At 49.4% G+C, this 17,153-nt stretch overlaps 2 protein-coding genes across 2 annotated transcripts in view; one reads left to right on the top strand and one right to left on the bottom strand.

The window, feature by feature from the left end:
* Window positions 1-50: 50 nt before the first annotated feature.
* Window positions 51-8,167, top strand: MEST (mesoderm specific transcript). Its single transcript, XM_053942764.1, has 12 exons — window positions 51-119; window positions 1,954-2,108; window positions 2,611-2,690; window positions 3,100-3,177; window positions 3,577-3,713; window positions 3,961-4,019; window positions 4,605-4,645; window positions 4,835-4,905; window positions 5,592-5,693; window positions 6,322-6,398; window positions 6,811-6,874; window positions 7,276-8,167. The coding sequence occupies exons 2-12, from the start codon at window positions 1,955-1,957 to the stop codon at window positions 7,391-7,393; spliced, it is 981 nt and encodes a 326-aa protein (XP_053798739.1). The 5' UTR covers window positions 51-119; window position 1,954; the 3' UTR covers window positions 7,394-8,167.
* COPG2 (COPI coat complex subunit gamma 2) overlaps window positions 8,063-17,153 on the bottom strand; it is a 24,350-nt gene continuing 15,259 nt past the window's right edge. Inside the window, exons 15-24 of the mRNA XM_053942763.1 lie at window positions 15,542-15,617; window positions 14,564-14,667; window positions 13,922-14,047; window positions 13,280-13,342; window positions 12,770-12,909; window positions 12,427-12,598; window positions 11,068-11,165; window positions 9,835-9,973; window positions 9,629-9,727; window positions 8,063-8,515 (exon numbers count right to left, since the gene is read on the bottom strand). Of these exons, the coding sequence (XP_053798738.1) occupies window positions 8,385-8,515; window positions 9,629-9,727; window positions 9,835-9,973; window positions 11,068-11,165; window positions 12,427-12,598; window positions 12,770-12,909; window positions 13,280-13,342; window positions 13,922-14,047; window positions 14,564-14,667; window positions 15,542-15,617 (1,148 nt within the window). The 3' untranslated portion in view covers window positions 8,063-8,384. The remainder of the gene's footprint in view (window positions 8,516-9,628; window positions 9,728-9,834; window positions 9,974-11,067; window positions 11,166-12,426; window positions 12,599-12,769; window positions 12,910-13,279; window positions 13,343-13,921; window positions 14,048-14,563; window positions 14,668-15,541; window positions 15,618-17,153) is intronic.

Genomic DNA, 17,153 nt, shown 5'->3' with positions numbered 1-17,153 from the left:
TGAAGGGGGGGGGGGGGGGCCGCGCATGCGCGGGGCGGAGGCCACGCCTCTCCGGCCCCGCCCCGCCCCGCCGGGAGAGCGCGATGGCGGCGCGCGCCCGCGGCCGCACCTGAGCGCAGGTGAGAGCGGCGCGCGCGCGGCCGCGGCCACGCCCCGCCCCGCCGGGAGCGCGCGCGGAGGCTCCGCCCCGCCCGTCCCGCGCTCCGCGAGGGGGCGTGGCCTGAGGGGGGGTGGGGGTCCCGGGCTCGGTCTGTGGGCGGGGTCTGCAAGGGTGTGGCTGCGGGGCGGGGCTTTGTTGGGTGTGTCCCGTCCGGTGGGCGTGTCCGCTCCGGTGGGCGTGTCCCCTCCCTTTGACTGCCATTGACTCCCTGAACCCCGCTGGGGTCACGACCCCCCAGACCCCAATAAGCTCCTGACCCCCCGCAGTGACCCCAGGGGCCCCTCAGCCCCCCCCAATTAGTCCATGGCCCCACTGAAGGCCCCCCAATGAGCCCATGGCCCCTCAAGTCCCCCCCCAGTGACCCCATAGCCCGCCATGGACACTCAGTGGGGTCATGCTCCCTTCCACCTAAACCCCATGAGTCCACAACCCCCCTTCAGACCCCTTACGGATCCACAGCCTTCCAATGACCCCATGTTCCCCCTCAAACCCCAAATAGCACACCAATCCCTCTCAGACCCCAAAGTGGACCCTCGTTCCCCCTCAAACCCCAAATGGTCCCACAGTCCCCCTCAGACCCCAAAGTGGACCCTCGTTCCCCCTCAAACCCCAAATAGCCCACCAATCCCTCTCAGACCCCAAAGTGGATCCTTGTTCCCCCTCAAACCCCAAATGGCCCCACAGTCCCCTTGAGACCCCAAAGTAGACCCTCGTTCCCCCTCAAACCCCAAATAGCCCACCAATCCCTCTCAGACCCCAAAGTGGACCCTCGTTCCCCCTCAAACCCCAAATAGCCCACCAATCCCTCTCAGACCCCAAAGTGGATCCCTGTTCCCCCTCAAACCCCAAATGGCCCCACAATCCCCCTCAGACCCCAAATGAGACCGACCTTCCCTCTCAGACCCCAAATGTTTGCTGGACCTGCCACCCTGGGGACATGCAGGTCATGGGAATGGGGGAGTTTTGGGAAGATGGAAAGGGGTTATAGGAATGGGAGAGTTTTGGGGACATGGAGGTTCTGGGAATGGGGGAGTTTTGGGAACACGCAGGTTCTGGGAATGGGGGAGTTTTGGGGACATGGAGGAGGGTTATGGGAATGGGAGAGTTTTGGGGACATGGATGTGGGTTATAGGAACGGGGGAGTTTTGGGGACATGGAGGTTCTGGGAATGGGGGAGTTTTGGGAACATTCAGGTTATAGGAATGGGAGAGTTTTGGGGACATGGAGGTGGGTTCTGGGAATTAAGGAATTTTGGGGACATGGAAAGGGATTATAGGAATAGGGGAGTTTTGGGAACATGGAGGTTATAGGAATGGGAGAGCTTTGGGGACATGGAGGTTCTGGGAATGGGAGAGTTTTGGGGACATGGAGGTGGGTTATAGGAACAGGGGAGTTTTGGGGACGTGGATGTGGGTTATAGGAACGGGGGAGTTTTGGGGACATGGAGGTGGGTTATAGGAACAGGGGAGTTTTGGGGACATGGAGGTGGGTTATAGGAACAGGGGAGTTTTGGGGACATGGAGGTGGGTTATAGGAACAGGGGAGTTTTGGGGACATGGAGGTGGATTATAGGAACGGGGGAGTTTTGGGGACATGGATGTGGGTTATAGGAACAGGGGAGTTTTGGGGACATGGATGTGGGTTATAGGAACGGGGGAGTTTTGGGGACGTGGATGTGGGTTATAGGAACAGGGGAGTTTTGGGGATGTGGATGTGGTTTCTCCAGACCTGGTGAGCTCAGTGGCAATGCAGGAGTTCCGGGGTGACCCCGGTGTCCCGGCTGTGTCCCGCAGGATGAAGGAGTGGTGGCTGCAGGTGGGGCTGCTGGGCGTGCCCCTCCTCGCCGTCTACCTGCACATCCCACCCCCCCAGCTTTCCCCGGCGCTGCGCTCCTGGAAATCCTCCGGAAGCTTCTTCACCTACAAGGACCTGAACATCTTCTACAGAGGTGACAGAGTCATCCATCCCTTGGTGGCCATGGGGACATTCCTAAACCTGGGCCAGGTGGTGACAAATCCCTGCTGGTTTCTGCCATCCTGGATCCGCCAGGGATGGATCAGAACGTTTCACTGGGGAAAGTTGGTTCTTGTGCCTTGGTGGGAAGGATCCCAAGATCCTCCAATGGATGCCAACATGGAAAAGACACTGGAAACCCTTTTTGCAGCAGCACAGAGGCTGCTGGAATTAATCTGGGCTAATTAAATCCCTTTATCAATGGATTTAAAATCCATAGATTTGAAATCAATCCCTGGATTGTTCACTGAGCCGGTGAGGTTTCCGAAGGGAAGCTGTGGTGGGACTCAAACCCATCCTTGGTTTTGAGGAGCAGAGGGAGAGGTGGATTCCCAGTGGGATGGACTCAATTCCCGTTCCGGAAGGGAGCAATTCCTGTCCTAGAAGGGAGGGATTTTGGGAAGAGCTGACCCCGAGGTGTCCCGTTCTCCCCACAGATTCCAGCGGCGCCGTCGGCAGCTCTGATGTCGTGGTGCTCCTGCACGGCTTCCCAACGTCCAGCTACGACTGGAGCAAGGTGAGGGGGTTGGAATCTGACAGCAAATCCCAGGATTTTCACCTCCTGGGGATGAGCAGGCAGCACAGCAGGGGTGGGCCATGCTCCAGAGGAGAATTCCTGATTTCTGCCGGAGGCACCACCGTGCTCCAGGATATCACCTCGTTCCTCTCCCAGTGTGAAATCCAAGCTCTTTCCACATCCCACAGTCCAGGAAAAGAGCCACAACAATTCCTTTTGGGCTTTTTTTGGTGGGGATGGTGTGGCTGTTTACTGGGGAAATTTTGACCTGCTGCTGTTTTGTTGGAGCTGCAATGTTCTGCTGGGATGGTGGGGAGGAGCACGTCCATCCATGGCTGCTCATCACTGCAGATCTTTCCATCCTCTGCTCCCGCTGGATGCTTTTTCAATGCGTTTCTCCTCTTCCCAGATCTGGGAAGGGCTGACCCAGCGCTTCCACCGGGTGATTGCCCTCGATTTCCTCGGATTTGGATTCAGTGACAAGCCTGTGAGTACCCTGGGATGAGGATTTTCATGGTTGCTTTTGGCCCAGCACTCCAGAAAATTGTTTTTTGCCATCCAGGAGAAAAATTGGTTTTTCTCCTCCCATTTACCTCTGGAAAAGGGATAAGTCATTACAACAGTGGAAGGGATAGGGAAGGTTTCTGGTGGACCTTCAGCTAGGTTTGATGGGATTCGAAAATGCACCTTGACCCCTCTGGAGCATGGACAATGCTCCCATGGCCTTGTGGACATCAGAGGACATCCCAACCGCCGAGTCTGGGCTCACAAGCTTCTTCTTTCCATATTCCATAATTCCACATTCCTCCCTTGGGGCATTTATTCTGGAATCTGTGGGCTCCTCCTGGGTCAGGCTCTCACTGGGACCCCTCTCCCACTTTTGCAGAGGCCCCATGGCTACTCCATCTTCGAGCAGGCCACCATCGTGGAGGGGCTGCTGCGACACCTCGGGCTCCGGCACCAGCGGATCAACCTCCTGTCCCACGATTACGGGGACACGGTGGCCCAGGAGCTGCTCCACAGGTCCCTGCCGCCCCTCCTGCCCTTTGTTGTCTCCACCAAGACGATTTCCAGCAGATAAGTGGAAGGATGTGGTGCAGAATCCCCTTCTCCTTGTGCCTGAGGTGTCTCAGGGCACATCCAAGGCTTCTGTCCATCCAATTCCCAAAGGAAACGGAGATGATCCGACACAATTTGAGCTCCTGCTCGGTCATTTCTTGGAGCCCGGAGAGGTTTGGTCGTGTTTCACCTTCTTCTCTGCTGTCCCCAGGTATGAGCACAACAAAACTGGAAGCATCTTGATCAACAGCCTCTGTTTGTCCAACGGAGGTAAGGTTTGTCCAGGGTGGGATGGGGATCCATGGGATGGGAACCCATGGGATGGGGTTCCATAGGATAGGAATCAATGGGATGGGGATCCATGGGATTGGGAGCCATGGGATGGGGATCCATGGGATTGGGAGCCATGGGATGGGGATCCATGGGATAGGAATCAATGGGATGGGGATCCATGGGATGGGAACACATGCCATGGGGATCCATGGGATTGGGAGCCATGGGATGGGGATCCATAGGATAGGAATCAATGGGAAGGGGATCCATGGGATGGGAACCATGGAATGGGAACCCACAGGATAGGAATCAATGGGATGGGGATCCGTGGGAAGGGAATTCATGGGATGGGAATCCATGTCATGGGAATACATGGGATGGGGATCCATGGGATGGACTGGCTTTCTCCCATCTCCATCACCCAAATCCCAAGGATTGCAATCAAGGTGCTGTAATTAACTGGGAGCATCAGTCCTGGGGCTCCCTGGGCCACTTTCATGGCACCGTGAAGGGGGACAACGTGGGAGATGTGGAGCAAAACACTTCCAGCCTTACAGCTCTGTTCTTTTGATGTCCTTCCAGGGATTTTTCCCGAAGCGTACTACCCCCGCTTCATCCAGAAGGTGAGCTGCTCCCCTCTCCAGTCATGCTGAATCCCAAAATCCCAAACAAACACCCCTTGGAGCGCTGCTGTCACACCTCATGGACACCTCAAGGGTCTGGGCTGGGCGTGATGGGGAAAGCTCTCCATGGATTTATCCGCGTGTCCGATGCCGAGTTGTGCTCCCTCCTTTTTCCCCTTTCTTCCCAAGCTCCTCAAGGATGGGGGGTTGCTGTCCCCCATCCTCCTGCGGCTGATGAACTTCTTCTTCTTCTCTGGAGGGTGAGTCGGGTCTCAGGGGTGCTGGGCACAATCCATAAGGATGTGGGGGGAAGGGGAAATGCAGGAATGAGAAGGAATTCCTGGCTGGAAGGGTGGGGAGACCCTGGAATAGAATTCCCAGAGCAGCTGTGGCTGCCCCTGGATGCCTGCAAGTGTCCAAGGCCAGGTTGGAGCACCCTGGGATAGTGGGAGGTGTCCTTGTCCATGGCAGGGGGTGGGAATGAATTATCCTTAAATTCCCTTCCAACCCAAACCATTCCATGATTCCATAAATCAGGGATTTGGCAGGGAGCAGATTCCCTGGCACTGGCCCTGGAGAGGTGGGATTGACCTCTGCACCATTCCCTCTCCACACTGGCCAAGCACTTCAGTTTAAAAATAAACCAAACATTTTTTCCCTGGACACTGGAATCCTCCTCTCCACAAGTGTTGGAATTACACATTTCAGAGGCAACAAAGCCCCTGCACAATCAGATTTTCATATTTTTAGCAGTGTTAAAAACCCTCTTTTTTTTTTTTCCCAAAAAAAGCCCTTTCAGGCCATCCAACTTACTTGGGGGACATCTTGGCACTTGGAGCTTTGCTGTGGAAACTGGAAGTGCTGGAATTTTTTGCCCTCGAGTACTTTTTGAGTGGTTCCCTGACACAGCTGCTGCCGTGTCTCTCCAAATTCCATTTTTTTCCAGGCTCAGGGCAGTTTTTGGGCCCTACACGCAGCCCTCCCAGGCAGAATTCTGGGATATGTGGACGGCAGTGCGGAATAACGACGGGAATCTCGTTATGGACAGGTACCTCGGCATGAATTCCTGCGTGAGCTGAATGTCACACCTGCTCCGAGGTTCCTGGAGCTCAGCCAGGCTCTCCAGAGCTTCCAGCTGCTGCTTTTGGAGTCTGGGATCACCATTACATCCCAAGAAAGAGCTGGGGGGTGATGTTGGAGTAGGGATTCTCTGGGATGATGCAAGGCAGGGAAATGAAGGTTGGAGTTGGATCTGAGATGTGGATTTTTTTCTTTGGAAGTCAAGGGTTTGGATTTGGGGGGGAGTTTGGAGCCCAATCTGTGGCAGGTATTTGAGCAGCATTGTCCCAGGAGAGATTTGCCTCTGGATTTGAACCTTCTGGACCATTCCCAGAAGTCCCAATCCCGAATCTTCAGCTTGGCAATTTTGGAAGGATGTGTTCCTTCCAGTTTGTGGCTTTCAGAAGGCTCTTGGGTTGGTGGTTGAGCTCAGCTCCTTGTCTCCCCTTCCCCCAGTGGGAGAACAGAGTCCCTGAGCCCAGGGATAATGGTGTGCTGCTGGATTCCCACGGGAGATGCAGATCCCACCTGGATCTCTTGTGTCCACAGCCCTGGGAGCAAATTCCAGGCTGGGCAGCATCCACTGCATGACAAGGACTTGTCCTTCCTTCCTTCAGTATTTTGCAGTACATAAACCAGAGAAAGAAGCACAGAGCGCGCTGGGTTGGGGCTTTGATGTCTACCTCGGTCCCACGTGAGTAGGAATCCATTCCTTTTTACTGCTTGGGATTTTTGGGAATTGCCCCCCTCGCTTCCAGCCTCCTTTCCACTCATCAGCCTCTCGTTATTCTGAGCTCAAACCCAGCTTTGCAGCAGAGACAACGTTCCCTGGTTCACAGCTGGTTCTCCAAGTGCTGCTCCAGGGAAGTTGAGGAGCTTTTTAAAAAAAAAAGTTGCAACCAGGGAAAAATTTGGGGGTTGGAGGCTGGACTTGACCCCAGGGCAGACCAGCAGAAGTCCATTCAGAGCTGGTTTTGTTCAGTGCTCCACTGGAAGCTTCCCAGGCTTTGTGTGAGGAGGGAACACTCCTGCAGGTCTCCTTGGGGATGTTCTAATTAATGAATCCATTAATTTATGGATATAAAATCTCTGTGCTTCCCTTGCAGTGCATCTCATCTACGGGCCCCTGGACCCTGTGAATCCACACCCAGAGTTCCTCCAGCTTTACAAGTAAGACAAAAATGGGAATGTGCAGCTGGGGCTTCATTCCAAGGGATATTTTGCCTGGCTATTCCTTCAATTCCATCCTCAAGGAAGCTGTTTTTAATTCCCACTGGCACCTGCACAGCCAGGTGGTTCAGTCAGAGCAGTTTGGAAATTGATTCTGCATTTTAGGCACCAAAATCAGGATTTTCAGTCATGATCCATTTTAAAACCACACAGGGGACATTTGTTTCCTGAGGAAGTCTCCTCCTCCAAACTAACCTGAAGGAAATCCAGCACTTGGAAGGGGTCAGATGGAGCTGCTCCAGGCTTTTTTTAATCCCAATAATGGGCAGAATCCTGGCTGTGCAAGAGGGCTGAGTCTGCAGCAATTCCTGTGCTTAAGCCTTGCTCTGTTCTTCCACCAGGAAGGTGCTTCCCATGTCCACAGTGTCCGTGCTGGATGACCACATCAGCCACTATCCCCAGCTGGAGGATCCCATGGGATTTCTGAATGCCTATCTGAACTTCATCAACTCCTTCTGAGCTGCTGCAGCTCAGCTCTCACTCTTTGCTTAGAGTCAGGCTTTGGGGGCAGGAAGAATCATTGATTTTTCTCTCCCAAATCCAACACTGTCCTCACACCCTCATCCTGGGCTGTCAGATTGAATTAAATCCTTGGACAGCTGGAAAAATGAGGGGAAAAGCAGGATGCTGGCAGCTCTTCCAGCCCTGCACTCCCCTTCTTGCCCAGCTTAACTCTCTATTTAGAGAGGCAGAGGTTTAAATGAACATGAAATCAGAATTTCTTACTTCCTTCATCACCCTGACTTGGGAAGAAAAAACAACAACATCAAGCAGGGAGAGGCAGAAGTTCCCTCACAAAATCCCTCTGTCCCCCTTCCCTTCCCAGTTTTCCATATGGGATTTTTCCCAATTTGAACCCAGGAAAAGGCTGCCCTGAGGTTTGGTTATTACCTGACATAAAGCTCAGAGAATTGAATCTGCCTCAAGAGATGGAGTTTAATCTCCTTCTGTACATTGATTTTTCTGTGTGGAAGAAGAGACAGTCACAAAAATATTGCAAATTTGGAGGTTTGGGGTGGTTTTCAACTATTCATGTTGGGAATTTAATAGCATCCCTTTAGGAATAAGGGGTTTTTGCTTTATAAACAGCCATTATGGGATATTTTTTCTGTACTGGAGCAGACAGAATTAGAACAAAAATTTCTATTTTATTAACAGTAATTCATATGAATTCCACCACTTGAACCAGTGTTTATTTTCTGTTAATAAAAAGCAATTTTGACAAAAATCTGATTCCGTTGTTTCACATCTTTTCTCTTCCCTGGTTGAGATGCCATAAGTTAGGTGGGAATTGTGTGACAACGAGGGAAGGGGCATGGGAATGGCTCAGTACCAGCCAGCCACTAAATGAACATCATACAAAAGATTTCCCAAATTGAGGAATAAAAACGACATGCAGAAGGACAGCCAGGAAAAAGGGGCAATTCCAGGAACTGCACTGCTGGAGCTCTCAGCCCACGGAAGCCAGGATGACATCGACGGACGTCTCGTCCTTGCTCCTGACTGTCACCTGCATGGTCACACCGTCCCCAAGTGCCAGCCTGGACCTGACCAGCACGTCACAGCCACCTCTGTACACACCTGGGACAAAGCAACAGGGAGAGGTCACTTTGGAAAGGCTCAGGGATGCAGTCCTGACCCAGGGCAGCCAGGTTCTGCACGTGGGTCACAACCCCATGGAATGCTCCAGCCTGGAAAGCTGGGACAGGCCCTGGGGGTGCTGGTGACAGTGGCTGGACATCCCCAGCTGGGCAAGTGGCCAATGGCACCTGGGCTGTGCCAGCCCCAGCATGGGCACAGCTGCAGGGCAGGGACTGTCCCCTGAGGGACACCCTGGAATTCTGGGGACAGCCCTGGACAGGAGAGACCTGGAAGGGCTGGAGAGTGTCCAGGGAAGGGGAAAAGGAGCTGGGAAGGGTCTGGAGTGGCTGAAGGAGCTGGGAAGGGGCTGAGCCTGGAGCAAAGGAGGCTCAGGGGGGACCTTGTGGCTCTGCACAAGTCCCTGGCAGGAGGGGACAGCCGGGGGGGTCGGGCTGTGCTCCAGGGAACAGGGACAGGAGGAGAGGGAACGGCCTCAGGCTGGGCCAGGGGAGGGGCAGGGGGGGATTTTAGGGAAAATTCCTTCCTGGAAAGGGCTGTGCAGCCCTGGCACAGGGATGGAGCCCCCATTCCTGGGGGGATTTAAAGCCCTGTGCATGTGGTACTTGGGGACACGGGTCAGTGGTGGCCTTGGCAGTGCTGGGAATGGTTGGACTTGATGACCTCAGAGGGCTTTTCCAACCTAAACCATTCCATGATTCTAGAAGAAGTTGTGGGTGCTGCAGGGCAACTCAGGATGTGTCTTTAGCACCAGGAAGTTGAGAATAAGACCCTCCCAGAATTATCCTTCTGACATAAGCTCATGCATTTAAGGGATTCAATTCTGTCTGCTCTGCAAGTTCCCAAATCAGATTCTCCACCATTCCCACAGATGGAATTCCCCCATTCCAAGACCTTGGCCTGAGCACATCCAAGGCAGAGGTCTCCAAGTTAGGACCAGCTGCATTCAACACACTGGGTCACTTCAGAGAAAAAAACTCTTTCTACAGAGAAAAAACTCCCAAAATAACAACAGGATCTCCTAAACCATTTCCCTTCGTTTAGAAAAATCCGTGGGGACATGGAAACATGAAATTCAGCAGCAGGAACACTTACCAGCCAAGTAGAGGGTGTGAGAATTTTTGTTTTCTGGCACTTTATCTGACCTCTCACAGGGCTGCATGCCCAAGAACTTGATGATGTTATTGACAGCTTCTGCATTCAGAGATTGAAGAAGAAAATCATTCCAGGTAATTATTTACTACACTAAATAAAACCCCAGCGTGGCAGGTGGGTGATCAATAAATGAGGGATTATCTCACCATCCAGGGTTTTGATGGAACTGAGTGCAAAGGTTTCTTCTTTCTCAAAGTCATCGCCCACCTCTTCCCAGGCAGCTGCAAAGTTGGGCTTTAAAACCTTCTGGAGATGATCAGACACTGTCACCTCCAAGTCTTCCAACTGGGAGGAAAAAAAAAAGGAAATTTTCAGGCCAGTTATGGAAATAATCCTCACCTTGGAAAGGGAAAAAGAGCCTACAGCATTTTGGCAAGACAATGCCTGGTTTTAATTCCAGAAGAAGCATACCATAATAGCTTCTAAAAAGAGGGGAAATAGTATTTATGGTTATTTATGGGGAAATACTTTTTATTTAAGAGGGGAAATAGTATTTATGATGAATATATAAATAGTATTTATTTATTAATCTGTAAACCTTAAAAATATTTATACAAAACATCTGTGAGACTAAAGGAGAGCAGAAAATGAAGCCATCACTTGATGGGTCAAAGCCTCTACAGCCCCTCCTGGGCTTCTTCCACGGAGAGACTTCCTCAGAATCCATGGAATTCCAGGATGGTTTGGGTTGGAAGGATCTTCAAGATGACCCAGTTCCAACCCCTGCCATGGCAGGGACACCTCCCACTGTCCCAGGCTGCTCCAGCCCCAGTGCCCAGCCTGGCCTTGGACATTCCAGGGATGCAGGGGCAGCCCCAGCTGCTCTGGCAATTCCAGCCCAGCCAGGAATTCCTAATTCCCAAGATCCCATCCATCCCTGCCCTCTGGCAGTGGGAGCCATTCCCTGTGTCCTGTCCCTGCAGGCCTTGTCCCCAGTCCCTCTGCAGCTCTCCTGGAGCCCCTGGAATGTGCTGGAAGCTCTCCCTGGATCCTTCTCCTCTCCAGGTGAGCACGCCCAGCACAGCTCCAGGAGGAGCCTTTATTTCCTCCAATACTTCCTGAAATCTGACTCTATCCCTATCGTTGACCACACAATTAACAAAAATCCCAATGTTTGGGGTGGAAAGACTGCAGCACAATTCTGAAAACAGACAATGGAAGTTATTTCTTCCTTCCCTCCTCTCTGTCCCCACAAATTCCATTCCACAGGGCACTAAAACCTCGACAGATTTGGGGAAGGATCTAGAAATGACATTCTACAGTATTTTGCTGTTTCAGGCAGATTGATTGATTTCAGGATTGAGAGGAAACTTGACCCAATGGTCACATTTATCCCAAATTAGTGAGAATGGGGAATAGGGAACAAATCCTGGACTCACCACATATTCATCCTCATACCCATCCTCTTCTGGCACCCCCGTGTTGGGGTCGCAGTCCCGCACCGTGAACTTCATGGTGCAGCTGAAGGTACAAGTGACTGGGAAGAGACAGAAATCCTGGATAACTGGGGAAGATTCCTCTGCTGGAGCCCTCTCTTCCCAAAAAGAGGCTGCAATATCCATCAGTTTTCCCCCAGGAATACCGATGTGGATGGGACAGAGCACTTCAATATCATTTTTCCCTTTGATTTTAAAATAAAGGCCAAAGGAGGAGCTCAGGAGAGGTCCAGGGGTAACAAATCACTGATTCCAAATGCTGCCATGAAATCCAGCAGCAGCCACCAGGAAAAATTCCACAAGGATTTCTGACAAATGGAATATCATCCAAACCAACAGTTTAGCAAATTCAGATTATTTCTAATCTTCCCTGGTATTAAAATAACTTAAAATTCCACTCCACTGATAAGTCATGTTAAATAACTGCAAACCCAGTGGTGTTTAAGTGAGAGTAAGAAAAGAAAGGGAAGTTTCACATCCAAGAAAATTTCATTCCTATATTTTTAGTAGTTTCTGATTCTCTAAAGAGAGGAAAAAATTAATTAGTCCATTAAATAAAGCCTCAAATTAGGCATATTTTTATTCTGTCTGCATTTTCCTTTTACTGATTCTGTTCCTGAACACTACCAAACATCCATGGTTTTAAATGTGTTCCTTCCATTGATTCCAGGCCATAAATCCAAGTTTCCATTACCTGCATGCTCTGCAATCCTCTTTAACATCCCATTTTTAATCCTCCAACACCACTGATTACTTATAAAAGTTATTTTGCTAAAAAGCAGCACTTGTGACACTCTGTGGTGGTTTTGTATGGGAGGTATCTATGGCAGTGATGTAACAGATTTTGTGTAACTGAGAGTTTGTGGAACTACTGAGAAGTTGTACACGTAAAAAAGTATTCTAAAAATTGTATTCTAATTCTTATTACTCTTTCTTTTAGTTACTGTTAATAAATTTTTCTTTATACCCTTCTGTTAATAAAATTTTCTTTATACCCTTTTAAAGTTTTAAAGCTGCTTTACCTTCCTCCTAATCCTATCTCACAACAAGAAGTAAATACATTAATAATCAAAACCCACCACACTCTTTAATACCTTAACCAAAAAAATCTTAAAATTAACAAAATTTCAAATTAACAAACCAAAACCACTACACTAAATTAATATTTCCACCCAGTTCAAACTAAAACCGCCACGCACACAGAAAAGAAAAATCCAAGGACCTCAGTATGAGCCCACACCCCCAACTCCTGGCATTCCCCAAAACCTTCATTTGAGGGATTTGTGGGGCACAATTTCTCACCTGCAGTGGGGTCATCCTGGGGGATCCTGACCAGGGTGTAGCACATCCCAGGCTGGTTGTAGGCCAGGCTGGGAGCTGGGATGCAGCAGATCACATCATAACCATCTGATGGCTCCATCTGCACCGTCACTCTCTCCAGGAGCTGATCATTCAAGGTGTTTGTGCAGTCAAACTGCAGCAGCAAAGACAGGGAAAAGGACTTGCCAACACATCCTCAACCAGAGTATTCCCCCCCTGTCCAAAATCAGCTAAAATCCTCCAAGGCATGCAGCAAATTTCCTGTGTTTTGATCAATTCTGCCAAATCCTGCTGGGCTCTGGGAAAAGGGGGTGGGTTCTCTCACCTGGAAAACGATGTGGGTTGGGAACACGTGTTTGATGCAGCGAACAAAATACTCTGTTTCTGCTTCTGTGAGCTGCACTGGCTCAGAGGATTTGAACAAAGGACCCAGGCCCTTAAATTCTGGGATGGCTGCCAGTTGTTCTGTGCAAGAAGGAAAAGAAGATCAGCAGGGACAGGCTCTGATCCTGCTATCATTCAACACTTCAGAGAATCCCAGAATGGTTTGGGATGGAAGGGACATCAAGGATAATTCAGTTCCACTCCCTGGACACCTCCCACTGTCCCAGGCTGCTCCAGCCCCAGTGCCCAGCCTGGCCTTGAACATTCCAGGGATGCAGGGGCAGCCCCAGCTGCTCTGGCAATTCCAGCCCAGCCAGGAATTCCCAATTCCCAAGATCCCATCCATCCCTGCCCTCTGGCAGTGGGAGCCATTCCCTGTGTCCTGTCCCTGCAGGCCTTGTCCCCAGTCCCTCTGCAGCTCTCCTGTAGCTCTGGACAGCCACTGATCTACCTTGAAATATATCCTGGCGTGAGGGAGCCACTTTCTCAGGTTTGCTGGTCACCAGGGCAATCTCTGTGGAGAAGAAAAGCAAAGACTTTATGCTCTGTCTCAACTAAACCACGCAGGAGGTTTAAATGCCATGAAGTCTCCACTAAATATTCCTTATATTGTCTTCCTCACAGTATCTTCCTTATATTTATTATATTCTTTGTATGTTTCTCACATCCTGCTGCTAACACCACTGCCAGCCTGGCTCCTCACACACTGAAATGTCTTTATTTATTTATTTATTTATTTATTTTTAGTGTGGAAATACTGGTTTGAAAGTAGAAGAAAATAAGTCTGAGTAATGAGGAATAAACCACACCTTAGCCCTGAAAAGCCAGCAAAGAAAAAAAAAAAAAAAGAAAGGAGGAGAGGGGAGAAAAAAAAAGAACCCCAAAGCTGGTTGTGCTAAGTGAAGTTGCTCAAGAATTGTGCAAGGACATGGAAAAAAGCCAAAGAAGTGACTGAGAGCTCCTGGAATGGCCTTTTTCCAAAGGCTGGGAACCAATAAATGCTGATTATGCACAGATTTGTCCCTGCTAATGAGATCAGAACAACAAGGCTCTGAGCCTTGCCTCAGCCCGTTGCCATCCATGTGGGTGTTACCTGCTTTCTGTTCAAAGATGGGAGCTGTAGCCAGGGGAACTGTTTTCATGTCAAAGGGTTTCTCTGAGGGCTCCAGTGTGTACTGGTGCAGGGCCTTCTCCATCCCAGGAACAGAGACTGTCAGCCCTGCAGAGGAGAAAGGCAGAAAATTTCCATTTTAAGAGCTGGAACTGCCCCAGGCACTGCTGATCCACAGGAAACACAAAACAGGCAAAGCAGAAAAAAAAAGCTGCTCTGAAGATGACACAAAATTGACAAGCCTAAACAGTTAATTCCCAAGAATTTTACATGGATTAATTAAATCCTCTGCTCACATGAATTTTCAATCACAGACAAAGTACTTTTATAACCAACCCTTAGCCTCGTTTTGGATTGGAAAAGATGGAGCAAAAATCAAGAAATGAAAGCCAGGTGATACTCCTGGCTCCATTTCCCAGATCATGCTTCCCAAATTCAGATTATTTAGGATTCCCAGAGCAGCTGTGGCTGCCCCTGGATCCCTGGGAGTGTTCAAGGCCAGGCTGGACAGGTTTAGATTGCTAAATCTTCCAATCTCAGCACAAGCTCTTGGCATGGAAGTGCTAAGGCCAGAAAAAAACATGTGAATGAACAGCTCTGAGTGGTTTCCTTTCTCTCACTGACCATTAAAAATGTAGGCAGCATTCAGGGCCAGCTGTCTCTGCTGCAGGACATTCAAGTAGAACGTTGCCCTGTCCCTGACTTCGTCGTCGCTGTCCATCATGCACCTGTTTGGGGGCAAGGGGACAATGTCAGCCAGCTCTGGACATCAGAGAGCTGAGCTAAAAATGGCACTGAGAAAACTGCCTTTGATACTGCAGTGACAGTCAGAGCTCCCTCCAGAGATTTTCCAACTGTGCAAAAATGTGTTTGTACAACACAAGAGTTGGTTTAATTTCAATTAAGTCATTAACACCACATGTCTTAAGAAGAAACATGAACCTGTGACATGGGAACACCCATAGACTCTGGAAACACAAATATTATTTCTGAGGAACCCAGATAGGAATTTTCTTCCTTCAAGGGGTGTTAAAAATGCTCACATGTAGAAATGCTCCCTCTGTAGTGGGAGGGTGACTTTTTATATGGGCAGATATTGATAGGACAAGGGGGAACAACTTCAAACTAGAAGAGATTCAGGTTGGATGTGAGCAAGAAATTCCTGTCTGTGAGGATGGGGAGGCCTTGGCAGCTGCAGCTGCTCCTGGAGCCCTGGAAGATCCAAGGTCAGGCTGGATGGGGCTTGGAGCACCCTGGCACAGTGGAAGGAGCCCTGCCATGGCAGGGGTGGCACTGGATGAGTTTTAAGCTCTTCCAACCCAAAGCAGTCAATGACTCTGTGATTTATTACCCCCTGAGCAATGTTCTCAGACCAAATCACACATTTCCATGACTAATCCCATCCTTCACTTCCTTGTGATCCTTCCTTCCATCTCTCTTCTTCCTCCAGCAGTGCTCTGCTCCCTCCAGCCACACAGGCAAGGTGGGAGAGGCATTTTCCCAGTCCCCAGCTGGGATTGCCAACCTCAGTGCCAGTCCCAGCCTGCTGTGACCTTGTTTGCAGGCCAGAGTGTCACCAGAGGCTCAGCCAGCCCCACTCACCTCTGCAGCAGCACCAGGATGCTGGGAAGCAGATTCTCATTCTGTGCCCCAAACTTTGCCAAAGCACTGACAGCAGCTGCAGAGAGAACGGGGAAGTGTCAGAGGAGCCCAAGGTCTGCACAAACACATTCTCACAGTCCTGAATTTTCAATTTACACAGCTCTTCACTTCCATACCATAAACCTTTCAATGACATGGAAAGACTCGACTGTTCCTGTATTCCCACATGGAAACAGTTCTGTGATCAAGATCAGCTTAACAGCTCTGAAAACCTGTTCTGAGGGAGTTCTCAGTCAGATATTTGCTGAAGCTCTGTGGAATATTCCAGCTGTTGGCCCTTCTGCCATTTGCAGCAGCTCCCACTCCTGATAAATCTCTTTTCCACACCAGCATCCAGTGGTGACCAAGGCCAGAGCTCAAACCCCTCAGCAACCACTTGGAGCTGCCTCTCCAAAACCATCACATTTCAGCTTGGAGAAAATCCCCACCCAGAAAGAAGAGGAAGCTGTTTCAGGAAGTACAAACTTATGACAGTGACATTCAACAGGGAAGTAGCAGTGTCCCCTCCTCATGTACTACCTTAAATTCCAGCAGGCGTGCAAAGGGCCTAGAACCAATATATTATTTGCTAGAAATATATTATAAATATTTAATTAGAGAATTATAGAATTTATTATAGTAAATTACTATATCACCAACAAACAAATATATAAATATATAAATAAATAAGTATATTATTTGTGTTCTGAAGCAGGAGGTCAAGCTAATCTGAGGATAGAACAACCTCAGGATAAAACCACCTCCACAGCTCTGCACAGGGACTGGGGAAGAACCATCACTCCCCACACTCCAAACCCAGCTTCAGGGAATTCTAGCAGAGCTCAGCCTGATGCTGTTTTGGTTTTGCCTTTTTTTCCTTTAAATGTTTTTTTGGATTCTTTACATATATATTTGTAGCTCTATAGTTTATTATATTAGTGGCTAAGTTTTTTTCAGTAATTTTCCATGGCCTTTCTCTAAGTAAAAATACAAATTCTAGAATTCCAAGCTCGAAGAACACAAAATTCCAATGCTATCTTGGTTTTTCTTGGGAACCAAGAAAAAGAACAACTCTTTAAAATACATTCTTATGAACAAAACACAAGGAGAAGACTCCAGAAAAAAAAGACTTGACCTGGGAGAAAACTGCATCACCACTTGTCCTCTTAATTGGTGCTTTTCTTAATAAATTCTACTAATTTCTTAAAACCTATACAAATGTACCACCCCTAGGTGAGCAGCCTTTTGTAGACATCTTTCCAGAACTGCCCCTGAAGGGCAAATAAAAAGCTGTTCTTGTATTACCTCCTGTCCTGGGGTGATTTTATGATGCTTGTATCCCCAATTATCTGTTCTGTTTATGCTGGATATTCAGTTTTACACCTTTAAGACTGGTTTTGAGAGCAAAGGGAGGGAAGAAGAAGCACCCAGTTTGTTTTCAGAACTTGCACTGCTCCACATTCCTGTTCCTGGACTGTGCTCTCTGCATGGACAGCAGGACAGAGCTCTCCTTTGCTTTTTAGTTAGTTTTTTTTTTAGCTGGCTGAGGCAGAGAAGTTGCTCAGACTGTGGC

Source organism: Vidua chalybeata, chromosome 5 (assembly GCF_026979565.1).
Source record: "Vidua chalybeata isolate OUT-0048 chromosome 5, bVidCha1 merged haplotype, whole genome shotgun sequence".
Classification (NCBI taxonomy): Eukaryota; Metazoa; Chordata; class Aves; order Passeriformes; family Viduidae; genus Vidua; species Vidua chalybeata.
Note: the sequence above shows the minus strand (reverse complement) of the source record. Positions and strands in the feature narration are given on the sequence as shown.